At 37.6% G+C, this 13,735-nt stretch overlaps 2 protein-coding genes across 2 annotated transcripts; both read right to left on the bottom strand.

Moving 5' to 3' along the window:
• Positions 1-1,279: 1,279 nt before the first annotated feature.
• Positions 1,280-3,103, bottom strand: LOC140446511 (uncharacterized). Its single transcript, XM_072539068.1, has one exon. It carries the CDS (start codon positions 3,101-3,103, stop codon positions 1,280-1,282), a length of 1,824 nt encoding a protein of 607 aa, XP_072395169.1.
• Positions 3,104-6,375: 3,272 nt separating this feature from the next.
• Positions 6,376-9,854, bottom strand: LOC140446510 (uncharacterized). The gene is made up of 2 exons (XM_072539067.1): positions 9,498-9,854; positions 6,376-8,826 (listed from the first exon to the last, which is right to left on the bottom strand). Exons 1-2 carry the CDS (start codon positions 9,852-9,854, stop codon positions 6,376-6,378), a joined length of 2,808 nt encoding a protein of 935 aa, XP_072395168.1.
• Between the last annotated feature and the right edge of the window lie 3,881 nt (positions 9,855-13,735).

Below are 13,735 nucleotides of genomic sequence, written 5' to 3'. Positions count from 1 at the left end.
GAGATGGAAAGGAAGATGGAGGAAACAGGGACAGCAGAGAGAGGAAACAATCCAATTACAGTGGAGACAAAAGAAGAAGAGACGAAATGTAAGTTGGAAACACGGCCGAAATTTGAAGGAAGTGGAGGTTCTGTCCATGTGAAAGTCCCAACTTTCGATGGAAAATCGTCATGGAACAACTACATGAAACAGTTCGAATCAGCCGCAAGAGCCAATGGATGGTCTGAAAAAGAAAAGGCGGTAAACCTGACTATCGCTCTTCGAGGAGATGCCTTAGATGTGCTTCAGACCATAGCCGTAGAGGAGACCGATGATTTCGAACAACTGAAGAAGAGGTTAAATATGCGATATGGCCACGAACATTTGGAGCATGTATATCAGTCGCAGCTTAAAAATCGTAAACAGAAGAAAGATGAGGCTCTTCAAGAATATGAGGTAGATATTGCCAGATTAGTACGATATGCTTATCCAACAGCTCCCGAAGACATGATGGAAAAATTGGCCGTTCAAACGTTTATTGATGGTCTTCGTGATCATGAAATGCAGAGAACACTACGATTAGCTCGTCACAAGACGCTGGTTGATGTCTTATCCGCCGCCCTCGAGTACGAGTCAGCTACGCAGGCCTCTGGCGGGTACAGTAAAGTTAGAACTGTAAAAGAGGAAGGAGATGAAGATAAACTTGACCAGCTCGTTAATATGATAAAAAGCATGATGTTGGAACTTTGATTGATCTCCAACAATTGTTCGGGAGAAAGCTTATTAAATTCCTTTCCCCGTGCGTGTACAGTACCAAATATTTTAGGACCATGGACTGTACAAGAGTTTCCTTCGATATAGATAAGCAGACTTCACGGCGATGGTTCAGTATGTGTTTGGTTTTATAGGGGTTTGTACTTAGAGAAAAATAAGCGTAATTAATCGATACTACACATTTAATAACGAGAAAATATTTACAAAGGCACTATTACTAAATAAAGAGTTCGCTTTAATAAATTGTTCATTTTTATACCGGCGTTTTAGGGGCGCGCGACTATAGAGAAAACTAAATGCACTTTTTTCACCGCACTTTTGACAGTCTGTCAAATACAGTCTGTCGCATAAGATAAAATTCAACATTTGTGAAAACGAAAAATAAACTGAAATTAATATAAAATGTTGTTTTTACAACATACTCGCCCTCGTTGAAGCGCTGGCTTTAACACAAATAAACAGATTATATTATGCCAAGAGAGCATGCGGAAGAAAAAATACATTACAATTATCATCTTATACTAACTTAAATTAAATCGTCATTGGGTAGAGGACACAATTTTGTAATAGAGCGCTTGAAGACTCCATCTTTAGTTTTCACCGAGGCAATTCTTACTCTCCCATCTTTTCCGGGAAAGACCTCAATAACTCTTGCTAGTACCCAATGAAGAGGAGGAGTGTTGTCTTCAATCAGCAACACGAGATCGTTAGGTTCTAGGTTTTTATGAGGCAGAAACCATTTAGGGCGATTTTGAAGTCTATTCAAATAGTCGATAGACCATTTTTTCCAAAACACTTGTTGGAGTTTGGACAAATGTTGCCATAAATTCAATCTGTTTTCAGGAATGTGGATCACATCTTTTTCAGGAAAGGACGTAAGAGATTGTCCAATCAAGAAGTGTCCAGGAGTAAGATACGTAAAATCGGAGGGGTCATTTGAAAGGGAGCAAAGAGGCCGGGAGTTGAGCACAGCTTCAATTTGACCGAGAACTGTAGTGAATTCTTCGAACGTAAGCTTAACATTGCCAAGGAGCCTACGCATATGATGCTTTGCGCTCTTTATAGCACTTTCCCAAATACCACCATGGTGAGGGGCTCGAGGAACTATAGTTTTCCAGCGAATATGAGATGAGGCCAAAAATTCCTTAATAGAACGAGAGCTTTCCTTTTCCTTGAAAAACTTATAGAGTTCAAACAGCTGGTTGCGAGCACCAAGAAAGTTCGTGGCGTTGTCACTGAATATTGTTTGAGGGAGGCCTCTACGGCTAATAAAGCGTTTTAGAGCGAGAAGAAACGTCTCCGTAGAGAGGCCGGAAACGACTTCAATATGAACAGCTCGAGTCGACAAGCAAACGAAAAGAGCAATATACGATTTTAATAAAGGAGCCTTACGAAGGTTGGAAGACTTTATCTGAAAGGGGCCGCCAAAATCTAATCCGACGTGAGCGAACACTCGAGAGGAGTTTAAACGTTCTTTTGGTAGATCTGCCATGATCTGGGTAGCGGGTTTGGCACGAAACTTAAAACAAACCATACATTGGTGAGTGACCTTCTTGACTTCTCGTAGTCCATTTAAAGGCCAATATTTGAGACGAATTTGTGACAAAGTATTTTGAGGACCTGAGTGACAGAGTCTGACATGTTCTCTGTGGAGGATGAGACGAACTACACGATTTTTTGAGGGGAGGAGAAGAGGGTATCTTTGATCAAAGGTAACGTCTGAGTTTCTGAGGCGACCTCCCACCCGGAGCATTTCATTCTCATCCAAAAAGGGATTTAGGGGTAAAAGACACTTATTAGATAAAGTTTTACCTTTCTTAAGCTCAGAAATCTCACTCGAGAAGTTGGAATACTGAAGCATCTTAATAATCTTAAGTTCAGCGTTTTGAAGTTCGCTGACTTCAAGGGTATTAGTTAACTTGCAAGAAAGCGGTTTAGCATTATTAGCAAATCTAAACATATAGGCTAAAGTTCTTACAAACTTTGAAAAATTGGAGAACCTATCAGAAAGTGAGGTGAAGAAATCTATTGGATCATTTCGAGCGTGGAGAATGATTTTCCTTTCTTCAGGCAACTTGGAAGTATACCCCTTTGGGTTGTATTTCAATAAATCCAACCGAAGTTGATTTAAAAATGGAGGACCATGAAACCATAAGGACGAATTTATTAATTCAGAGGGTAGCATTCCTCGGGAGAGTATGTCGGCAGGATTCTCTTTGGATCGTACGTGCCTCCAGTGAGCATTAGGAGAATTATCTAAAATTTGTGCAACCCTATTTGCTACAAATTGGGTCCAACGAGAAGGATGTGAACGAAGCCAAGCGAGAACAATTTCTGAATCCGACCACATATTTATAGAGTCTAATTGAGATAACTTTTCTTTAACAATATTAGCAATATCGGTAAGATAGTTTCGAAACAAATTCAGATTTCTGCTTTAATCTGGAGCCTTCTAAAAATTGCAAGGCATGGCCAAACGATGATAAAGATGTTAATAGAGACATGGGGAATCTAAAATTTGCATTCCACGACATGTCTATTCATCTAAGCAGAAATCCTAACGAATTTGTTTCTCGTACTCATACAGAGTAGATCCGAAGAAAAATGAAAAAGACAGAAAATATTTTATTTCACGTTCAAAGCGTCTATGTACCTATTGATACGTATTTCGCTTTAATAAAGCTCATCAGAATAGTTATTCATAGCCGTTCTTAACGTGAAAAATAAAATTCTCTGTCTTATTAGAAGTAACAATAACATGACTTCGTTATGGACGCAATAGCGACATCTGATAGAAAAATCGGTAAGATAGTTTCGAAACAAATTCAGATTTCTGCTTTAATCTGGAGCCTTCTAAAAATTGCAAGGCATGGCCAAACGATGATAAAGATGTTAATAGAGACATGGGGAATCTAAAATTTGCATTCCACGACATGTCTATTCATCTAAGCAGAAATCCTAACGAATTTGTTTCTCGTACTCATACAGAGTAGATCCGAAGAAAAATGAAAAAGACAGAAAATATTTTATTTCACGTTCAAAGCGTCTATGTACCTATTGATACGTATTTCGCTTTAATAAAGCTCATCAGAATAGTTATTCATAGCCGTTCTTAACGTGAAAAATAAAATTCTCTGTCTTATTAGAAGTAACAATAACATGACTTCGTTATGGACGCAATAGCGACATCTGATAGAAAAATCGGTAAGATAGTTTCGAAACAAATTCAGATTTCTGCTTTAATCTGGAGCCTTCTAAAAATTGCAAGGCATGGCCAAACGATGATAAAGATGTTAATAGAGACATGGGGAATCTAAAATTTGCATTCCACGACATGTCTATTCATCTAAGCAGAAATCCTAACGAATTTGTTTCTCGTACTCATACAGAGTAGATCCGAAGAAAAATGAAAAAGACAGAAAATATTTTATTTCACGTTCAAAGCGTCTATGTACCTATTGATACGTATTTCGCTTTAATAAAGCTCATCAGAATAGTTATTCATAGCCGTTCTTAACGTGAAAAATAAAATTCTCTGTCTTATTAGAAGTAACAATAACATGACTTCGTTATGGACGCAATAGCGACATCTGATAGAAAAATCGGTAAGATAGTTTCGAAACAAATTCAGATTTCTGCTTTAATCTGGAGCCTTCTAAAAATTGCAAGGCATGGCCAAACGATGATAAAGATGTTAATAGAGACATGGGGAATCTAAAATTTGCATTCCACGACATGTCTATTCATCTAAGCAGAAATCCTAACGAATTTGTTTCTCGTACTCATACAGAGTAGATCCGAAGAAAAATGAAAAAGACAGAAAATATTTTATTTCACGTTCAAAGCGTCTATGTACCTATTGATACGTATTTCGCTTTAATAAAGCTCATCAGAATAGTTATTCATAGCCGTTCTTAACGTGAAAAATAAAATTCTCTGTCTTATTAGAAGTAACAATAACATGACTTCGTTATGGACGCAATAGCGACATCTGATAGAAAAATCGGTAAGATAGTTTCGAAACAAATTCAGATTTCTGCTTTAATCTGGAGCCTTCTAAAAATTGCAAGGCATGGCCAAACGATGATAAAGATGTTAATAGAGACATGGGGAATCTAAAATTTGCATCTATTAACATCTTTATCATCGTTTGGCCATGCCTTGCAATTTTTAGAAGGCTCCAGATTAAAGCAGAAATCTGAATTTGTTTCGAAACTATCTTACCGATTTTTCTATCAGATGTCGCTATTGCGTCCATAACGAAGTCATGTTATTGTTACTTCTAATAAGACAGAGAATTTTATTTTTCACGTTAAGAACGGCTATGAATAACTATTCTGATGAGCTTTATTAAAGCGAAATACGTATCAATAGGTACATAGACGCTTTGAACGTGAAATAAAATATTTTCTGTCTTTTTCATTTTTCTTCGGATCTACTCTGTATGAGTACGAGAAACAAATTCGTTAGGATTTCTGCTTAGATGAATAGACATGTCGTGGAATGCAAATTTTAGATTCCCCATGTCTCTATTAACATCTTTATCATCGTTTGGCCATGCCTTGCAATTTTTAGAAGGCTCCAGATTAAAGCAGAAATCTGAATTTGTTTCGAAACTATCTTACCGATTTTTCTATCAGATGTCGCTATTGCGTCCATAACGAAGTCATGTTATTGTTACTTCTAATAAGACAGAGAATTTTATTTTTCACGTTAAGAACGGCTATGAATAACTATTCTGATGAGCTTTATTAAAGCGAAATACGTATCAATAGGTACATAGACGCTTTGAACGTGAAATAAAATATTTTCTGTCTTTTTCATTTTTCTTCGGATCTACTCTGTATGAGTACGAGAAACAAATTCGTTAGGATTTCTGCTTAGATGAATAGACATGTCGTGGAATGCAAATTTTAGATTCCCCATGTCTCTATTAACATCTTTATCATCGTTTGGCCATGCCTTGCAATTTTTAGAAGGCTCCAGATTAAAGCAGAAATCTGAATTTGTTTCGAAACTATCTTACCGATTTTTCTATCAGATGTCGCTATTGCGTCCATAACGAAGTCATGTTATTGTTACTTCTAATAAGACAGAGAATTTTATTTTTCACGTTAAGAACGGCTATGAATAACTATTCTGATGAGCTTTATTAAAGCGAAATACGTATCAATAGGTACATAGACGCTTTGAACGTGAAATAAAATATTTTCTGTCTTTTTCATTTTTCTTCGGATCTACTCTGTATGAGTACGAGAAACAAATTCGTTAGGATTTCTGCTTAGATGAATAGACATGTCGTGGAATGCAAATTTTAGATTCCCCATGTCTCTATTAACATCTTTATCATCGTTTGGCCATGCCTTGCAATTTTTAGAAGGCTCCAGATTAAAGCAGAAATCTGAATTTGTTTCGAAACTATCTTACCGATTTTTCTATCAGATGTCGCTATTGCGTCCATAACGAAGTCATGTTATTGTTACTTCTAATAAGACAGAGAATTTTATTTTTCACGTTAAGAACGGCTATGAATAACTATTCTGATGAGCTTTATTAAAGCGAAATACGTATCAATAGGTACATAGACGCTTTGAACGTGAAATAAAATATTTTCTGTCTTTTTCATTTTTCAATATTAGCAATCTTTGCTGTGAGTTTACTACACAATAGAGCACCCATGAGTTCCAATCTTGGAAGGGTCAAGGGTTTTAACGGAGCAACGCGACTCTTAGATGCTAGAAGGGAACAAGACACCTGTTCTAATTTATAGGTCACACGTAAGTAGATACAAGCTCCATAAGCCTTTAAACTTGCATCTGAGAATGAGTGAATCTCAACACCAGTGATTTCTTGACTTAAAAAGAGACATCTAGGTATACTTAAGTCCTTAAAATGAGAGAGACTGCTAATAAAACTTAGCCATTCATGTAACGTATCTGCGTCAATGGTATCGTTCCAACCGATTTTGGAAATCCAAATCTTTTGCATTATAAGCTTATCGACAACTGTAACGGGATTAATAAGACCTTGAGGATAAAATATTTGGGCAATCATTGACAGTACTTCTCTCTTAGTGTATGAGTTCTTTAGGGTGAAATCTGGAAGAGAGATTGAAAACGTGTCAAGAACAGGATTCCAGCATAAACCTAAAACCTTATTAGAGCAATTATCTGGAGCTATGACATAAGAAGAGTTTGAAGAGAGAGAAGAAATGTTTTTTAGAAACGAGTCCGAGTTAGAACACCATTTATGTAGAGAAATACATGCTGTTCCAAGTAAACTAGTTAATTCCTTGTGAGCTTTGAGGAGAGTTTGCTCATCATTAGCACCGTAGAGAATGTCATCAATATAACAATTATTTTGAAGAGCGTCACTGGCCAGGGGATATTCAGTTTGATGAGTATTTACCAGTTCCATTAAACAGCGAGTACTCTGAAAACTGGCGCTTTTAGTTCCATATGTAACTGTTTGCAATTCCAGGCACTCGATATCTTTTTCCGGGGAGTCACGCCAAAGTATGTTTAACAGAAAGGTTTGATCAGGATTGATTTTAACCTGTCTGTACATCTTTTGTATATCAGTTGTGAAAACAAAGGAATATAATCGAAAGCGTAGCAAAATATCAAAAAGTTCCGGTTGAAGAGTGGGACCTTTGAGTAGGATATCATTTAACGAGTAACTACTAGAGCTTTTCATCGAACCATCGAAAACAACCCTAAGTTTTGTTGTTAAGGATTCTTCCTTTACTACACAGTGATGCGGGAGAAAATATTTATTTTCTAAATTTTCATTAGTAAGAGAGAGAGGGACTATTCTAGCATGTTCGAGAAAAAGATATTCACTAATGAACGACTTATATTGAGCGTATGTATTTTCATTTTTTAAGAGCCTATTTTCTAAATTAATAAATCTCTTTAAAGCTAATTTAAAAGATTCACCTAATTTTTTATGCGCATTTTCGCAGACAAGTGGTAGGTTTACTTGAAAACGACCCGAAGGTAAAATACGAGTGGTTTTATTAAATATTTGTTCAGCCAATTCCTCATCGGGGGTTAATTTACTAACGTGGGGAACTTCTTCAATTTCGAAAAATTGTTGTATCAATTTATCTAAATTATTCTCTTCGGATTCGGACTGAACAAAGAGAGAAACATTTGACTGAGAAATAGCCAAGTTTGAACTCCGATGAAAGACATGAGGGGGAATAGTACCAAAAATAACATAACCTAAGTGGGTATTCTGAAGAATGGGAAGATTCTTTCCTAAACGAATGAATCCATCAGTCAATAATTCGCTATAGATGTCGCCAGCTAGAAGCAAATCAATTTTACCGGGAACAGAGTACGAGGGATCTGCGAGAGTGAGATTAGGTGGAACATTTATTTTGCTTCTATCTAGGGTAGCTTTAGGAAGCCTACAGGTTATACTATCAAGTACAGCAAAAGAAGTTTTGAAACTTCTATCCTTCACATTATCGGGAAAAAAATCTATGTTAATCATTTGATTTGACATTGAGGTATTTTCGGATATGGTTGATATCTGTAACTGTTTAAAATAAGGGGTGAGGTTTAACTTCTCAACCAAATCACGAGAAATGAACGAATGTTGACTACCATTATCTAGGAGCGCCCTGGCATGCATAGGTCTGCCATCTTTAGAATACACTGTCACTAAAGCGGTAGCCAACAATACATCAGTTTTAACTGATAAAGCAGAGAGAGAAGTGGCTGTATGAGAATCTGCAGTATTTTGTACTTCTAAAGGAGGTTTGAACGAACTGGTAGAAGCTTCGTTTTGGGCATGAGCATTATAAGAGGGCGGAGTAGATGTGTAAGCAACACGACTGGAAGAGCCTTGAGAATGTTTGGGAGCTTGAGCGTTGCGATCAATAGAGAAATATTGCCTATTCGTGTTCCTAGAGGAAGAGACATTTTCAGAGGTACTATGCAAGAGCGAGTGATGTCTTTTCTTACATATACTACATGAGCGTGAAGAGTTGCAATCTTGAGAAAAATGTTTATTACCCAAACAATTCCAACAAAGTTTCTTACCTTTTACAAAATTAAATCTTTCCTGTAAAGAGAGACATTTAAAATCATTACACTGATAAATTTTATGAGAATTACTTTTACAACATATACAATTAGTATCCGAAAACGAGTTTGTTTGTAAATTAACTGATGAAAACAAAGATGTTTTTAATTGAGGTTTATTAAATTTTTTATCATTATCAGAAACGTTTAATTTTTCTTGTATATCACATTTTTTCTCGAGAAAACTAAAAAACTGTGAGAGAGTAGGTAAAGCCTTTGAATCTATTTCATACTCAAATGACCTATGCGTCGCGAAATCTAATTTTTGTAAAAATACTTCGATCAATAGTAAATCCCAATGTTCGATAGGTACAGACATATTTTTAAGAGCAAGGAAAGTTTACAAAGAGTTAAAAATTCTCGTAATGATTTTGCGTTACTTTTAGCTAAAGATGGAGCCTTTAACAATTTTTGGATGTGTAAACTAATCACACGCGATTTATTTTCGTATCTATTCTTAAGCGTCTCCAAAGCGATCCGGAAATTTTCTTCTACAACTTCTATATTTTCTATCAAATGTAAAGGTTCATTTTTTAAGAAAGATTTCAGATATATAAATTTTTGCACATTGTTTAGCTCTACATTATTGATTATTAGCGTTTCAAATAGCTGATAAAACGCGTTCCAATCGGCGAAGTTTCCTGAGAATACCTGCATCGTAATTTCCGGCAACCTAACCTTAGCAGTGGCTACAGTTGGTGGAGTATCGTTTGAGATGAGCGAGTGGGAGGGTAACTTTAAAGCTTCCATCTTATGCTGCAGTCCAGCTAGTGTAGAAAAGTATTTTTCCTCCATCAGTACCCTGTCTTCTGTTTCAGAATCGGTTTCATCGATTTCTTCAATCTGATCCATCACGTCTTCATATTTCAGATAACATGTTTTCAATTCGGTGTGTCTGAGTTGAAACTGGAGACCGTCAGTTTCTGCATCTGCGTTTTCTAGTAACCAGTTCGCTATTCTGGTAATCTTGGCCTTCAGTGGTTTTCTCTTCTTCTTGAGATCTTCCATTTTGACTTTAACAAAAGGTACTACTACAAAAACAAATGCCTAAGGCCGTGCAAACACCGAATTCTTTAGAGAAATTAATGTTTATATTATATACTAATATCTGTATCACACGGCGAAAATAGAGTCAATAATGTTTATATTATAATAACCTGTAGAGCACACAACGCGAATAGAGTCAATAATGTTTATATCATATAATAACATGTGTAGCACACGGCGAGAGTTTATAGTTTATTAAAACGCGATAAATGTCTTAAATTACACTGAGAGTTTACTTTTCAATTAAATTTTTCGCACACGTGGTAAATGTCTACAAATGTCTACTAATAAATTTTTTAAAGAGATAGTCTTTTTGAAAAGCGGTTCACTTTGTGCATAAGCGAAATTATAATATGGAAAAATCTCACCCAATTTGTCCAGTAGTTTACAGCAACAGGCACAAACACCAGATAAAATTCACTTCTGTCCTTTTGTTTTAGAGTTTATTGCGACACATTAGTCTTTTCGAGGGTCTTTTAATCACATTTATATAAATATGCAAACCTAAGAGTAAAGTACAAACAACGCGATCACCAAACACAAAATCCGGCTCGAAGGACCAAAAATAATGTTGGAACTTTGATTGATCTCCAACAATTGTTCGGGAGAAAGCTTATTAAATTCCTTTCCCCGTGCGTGTACAGTACCAAATATTTTAGGACCATGGACTGTACAAGAGTTTCCTTCGATATAGATAAGCAGACTTCACGGCGATGGTTCAGTATGTGTTTGGTTTTATAGGGGTTTGTACTTAGAGAAAAATAAGCGTAATTAATCGATACTACACATTTAATAACGAGAAAATATTTACAAAGGCACTATTACTAAATAAAGAGTTCGCTTTAATAAATTGTTCATTTTTATACCGGCGTTTTAGGGGCGCGCGACTATAGAGAAAACTAAATGCACTTTTTTCACCGCACTTTTGACAGTCTGTCAAATACAGTCTGTCGCATAAGATAAAATTCAACATTTGTGAAAACGAAAAATAAACTGAAATTAATATAAAATGTTGTTTTTACAACACATGACATACAAGAAAACGAAGACCATAAAATCAAGAAACTCACCATCGGAAAAACCAGAACGAGTCGGCTTTAGGGGAGCAGCTTCGACCCGGAACTTTTCCAAAGACCCTCTTATACTAATAGCCTCTTTGAAATGTCGTGAAGATAGTGTATATGTAGATGGAGAAATAAATGGTAAAAGACATACGTTGTTGGTGGATACCGGAGCGACCAGAACCATTATACGCCCGACAGTTATAAACAGCCGAAAGAAACTGTTACCAACGAGGTTGCGACTTCGGACCGCTACAGGTGAAAATGCCAACATTCATGGAGAAATCCAGGTACAATTGGGAATTGGGGCAGAAAAGTTTGTCCATACTGTTATAGTTGCTGACATCGAAGAGGATGTTATATTAGGAATGGACGTAATGAATATGCATGGATTCCAATTGGATTTTAAGAATAAGGTAATCAAAGTTGGCAACGAGGAAGTATTTCTCCATCCACATAATGACAACACTGTGCAAGCAGCCATTAAAGAAGATACAGTCGTGCCTGCGAGAAGCGAAACGATCATAGTAGCGCGGCTACAGGGAATTGTGGACGAAGGGAGACCTGTTATGATGGAGCCTTGGAACCACGACGATGAGGTTGGCCGTGGAATCATAATTGGAAAGGAATTGGTGACTTTGGCTAAGGAAATTCCTGTGAGGCTTATCAATGTCAATGACTACCCAGTGACAATCAAGAAAGAGACAAAAGTAGGAACTTGTGTACCTGTGACATCCATAATCCGTCAGGCGACAACATCTGATAATTCCAACGACAAATTCGACCAAATGGTTGCAGTTGCAGGACAGTCTCTAAATCAGATGGAGAAAAGGAAATTAAGGGAATTTCTTCGGCAGTATCGTGATATTTTCGTACCGAAAGGAGGAAAGACGGGAAGAACTACCGTTGTTAAGCATAAAATTGATACTGGTAATGCTAAGCCAATTCGTCAAACAGCTCGACGATTACCACAGGCGAAGAGAGAGGAAGCTGAAACGATTGTTCAGGAAATGAAGAAAGACGGGGTGATAGAACCCTCTACGAGCCCATGGGTCTCTCCGGTCGTCCTGGTTAAGAAGAAAGACGGAACGACGAGGTTCTGTGTGGATTACCGTTTGCTGAACAACGTTACCAAGAAAGATAGTTATCCTCTGCCTCGGATCGATGACACATTGGACACATTGGCTGGAAGTAAATTGTTTTCTACTTTGGATTTGAAGTCTGGATACTGGCAGGTAGAAATGGACCCAGTAGATAAAGAAAAGACAGCCTTCACCACAGGATCTGGATTGTGGCAATTCAACGTTATGCCATTTGGACTCTGTAATGCTCCTGCGACATTTGAGAGGCTTATGGAAAATGTGTTGAGAGGGTTATCTTGGAAAACATGCCTGGTTTATTTGGATGACATAATCGTCTTGGGAGAGACATTCGCAGATCATTTGAGGAATTTAGAAAACGTTTTTAATCGACTTAAAGCTGCCCAATTGATGCTAAACCCCAAGAAGTGCCAGCTATTTCAAGGTAGAGTCAATTATCTGGGTCATATAGTCAGTAAAGAAGGAGTGGCCGTGGATAAGGGAAAAATCGATTCCATTAAGGAATGGCCAAAACCAACTGACAAACATCAAGTGAGAAGTTTTCTTGGACTATGTACTTACTACCGGAGGTTTATTAAGAAGTTTGCAGATATCGCTAAGCCATTAACGCGACTTACAGAGGAAGCAAGAGAATACCGCTGGGATATAGACTGCCAAAATGCCTTTGAAACGTTGAAAAAGCATTTAATAACAGCACCAATTTTAGGGTATCCACTGCCAGAAGGAGAGTTCATCTTAGATACGGATGCAAGTAATGTGGGAATTGGAGGAGTGCTGTCTCAGATTCAAGGAGGACAGGAACGAGTTCTCGGATATTTTAGTAAAGTTCTTTCAAAACCTGAACGGAATTATTGCGTCACGAGAAGAGAACTTCTGGCAGTAGTGAAATCAGTAGAGCACTTCTATCAATACCTCTATGGCAGAAAGTTTCTAATCCGAACCGACCATGCCGCCCTTAAGTGGTTGATGCAGTTTAAGAATCCAGAGGGTCAGATAGCCAGGTGGATCGAACGACTCCAAGAATACGATTTTAAGATTGAGCACCGGGCCGGAGTTAGCCATAGAAACGCTGATTCTCTTTCCAGAAGGCCATGCCCAGCAGAGTGTTCCCACTGCAACAAAACGGAATCCAAGGAAGCAGCAGTGCTAAGAACGACGATTGTCAACGACGACTGGACGCCTACTAAGATAAGGGAAGAACAAGAGAGAGATCCAGTTATACAGAAAATCCGAAAATGGAAAGAGGAAAACCGTCGACCACCTTGGCAGGAAATATCAAACCTATGCTCAGTAGTTAAGACGTATTGGGCCCAGTGGGACTCATTTATCATCGAAGATGGCTTGCTCAAACGAGTCCTGGAAAATGATGACGGTTCGGAGAAGAGAAGACAGTTGGTGATCCCAAAGAGTAGAATAGCCGAAGTACTTCGTCAGTTACACGACAGTCCATCGGGAGGGCATTTTGGTGTAAGGAAAACCCTTCAGCGAATTCGGGAACGGTTTTATTGGATGAACAGTTCCGACGACGTAAAAGACTGGTGTAAGAAATGTACTATTTGTGCTACGAGTAACGGGCCTCACCGAAAAAGGAGAGCTCCTATGAGACAATATAATGTTGGAAGCCCGTTTGAAAGAATAGCTTTGGACATTGCAGGGCCATTTCCAGAAAGTGAAAATGGGG

The sequence above is a fragment of the Diabrotica undecimpunctata genome, chromosome 7 (genome assembly GCF_040954645.1).
Source record: "Diabrotica undecimpunctata isolate CICGRU chromosome 7, icDiaUnde3, whole genome shotgun sequence".
NCBI classification, from domain to species: Eukaryota; Metazoa; Arthropoda; class Insecta; order Coleoptera; family Chrysomelidae; genus Diabrotica; species Diabrotica undecimpunctata.
This window is presented reverse-complemented; position numbering and strand designations above follow the sequence as displayed.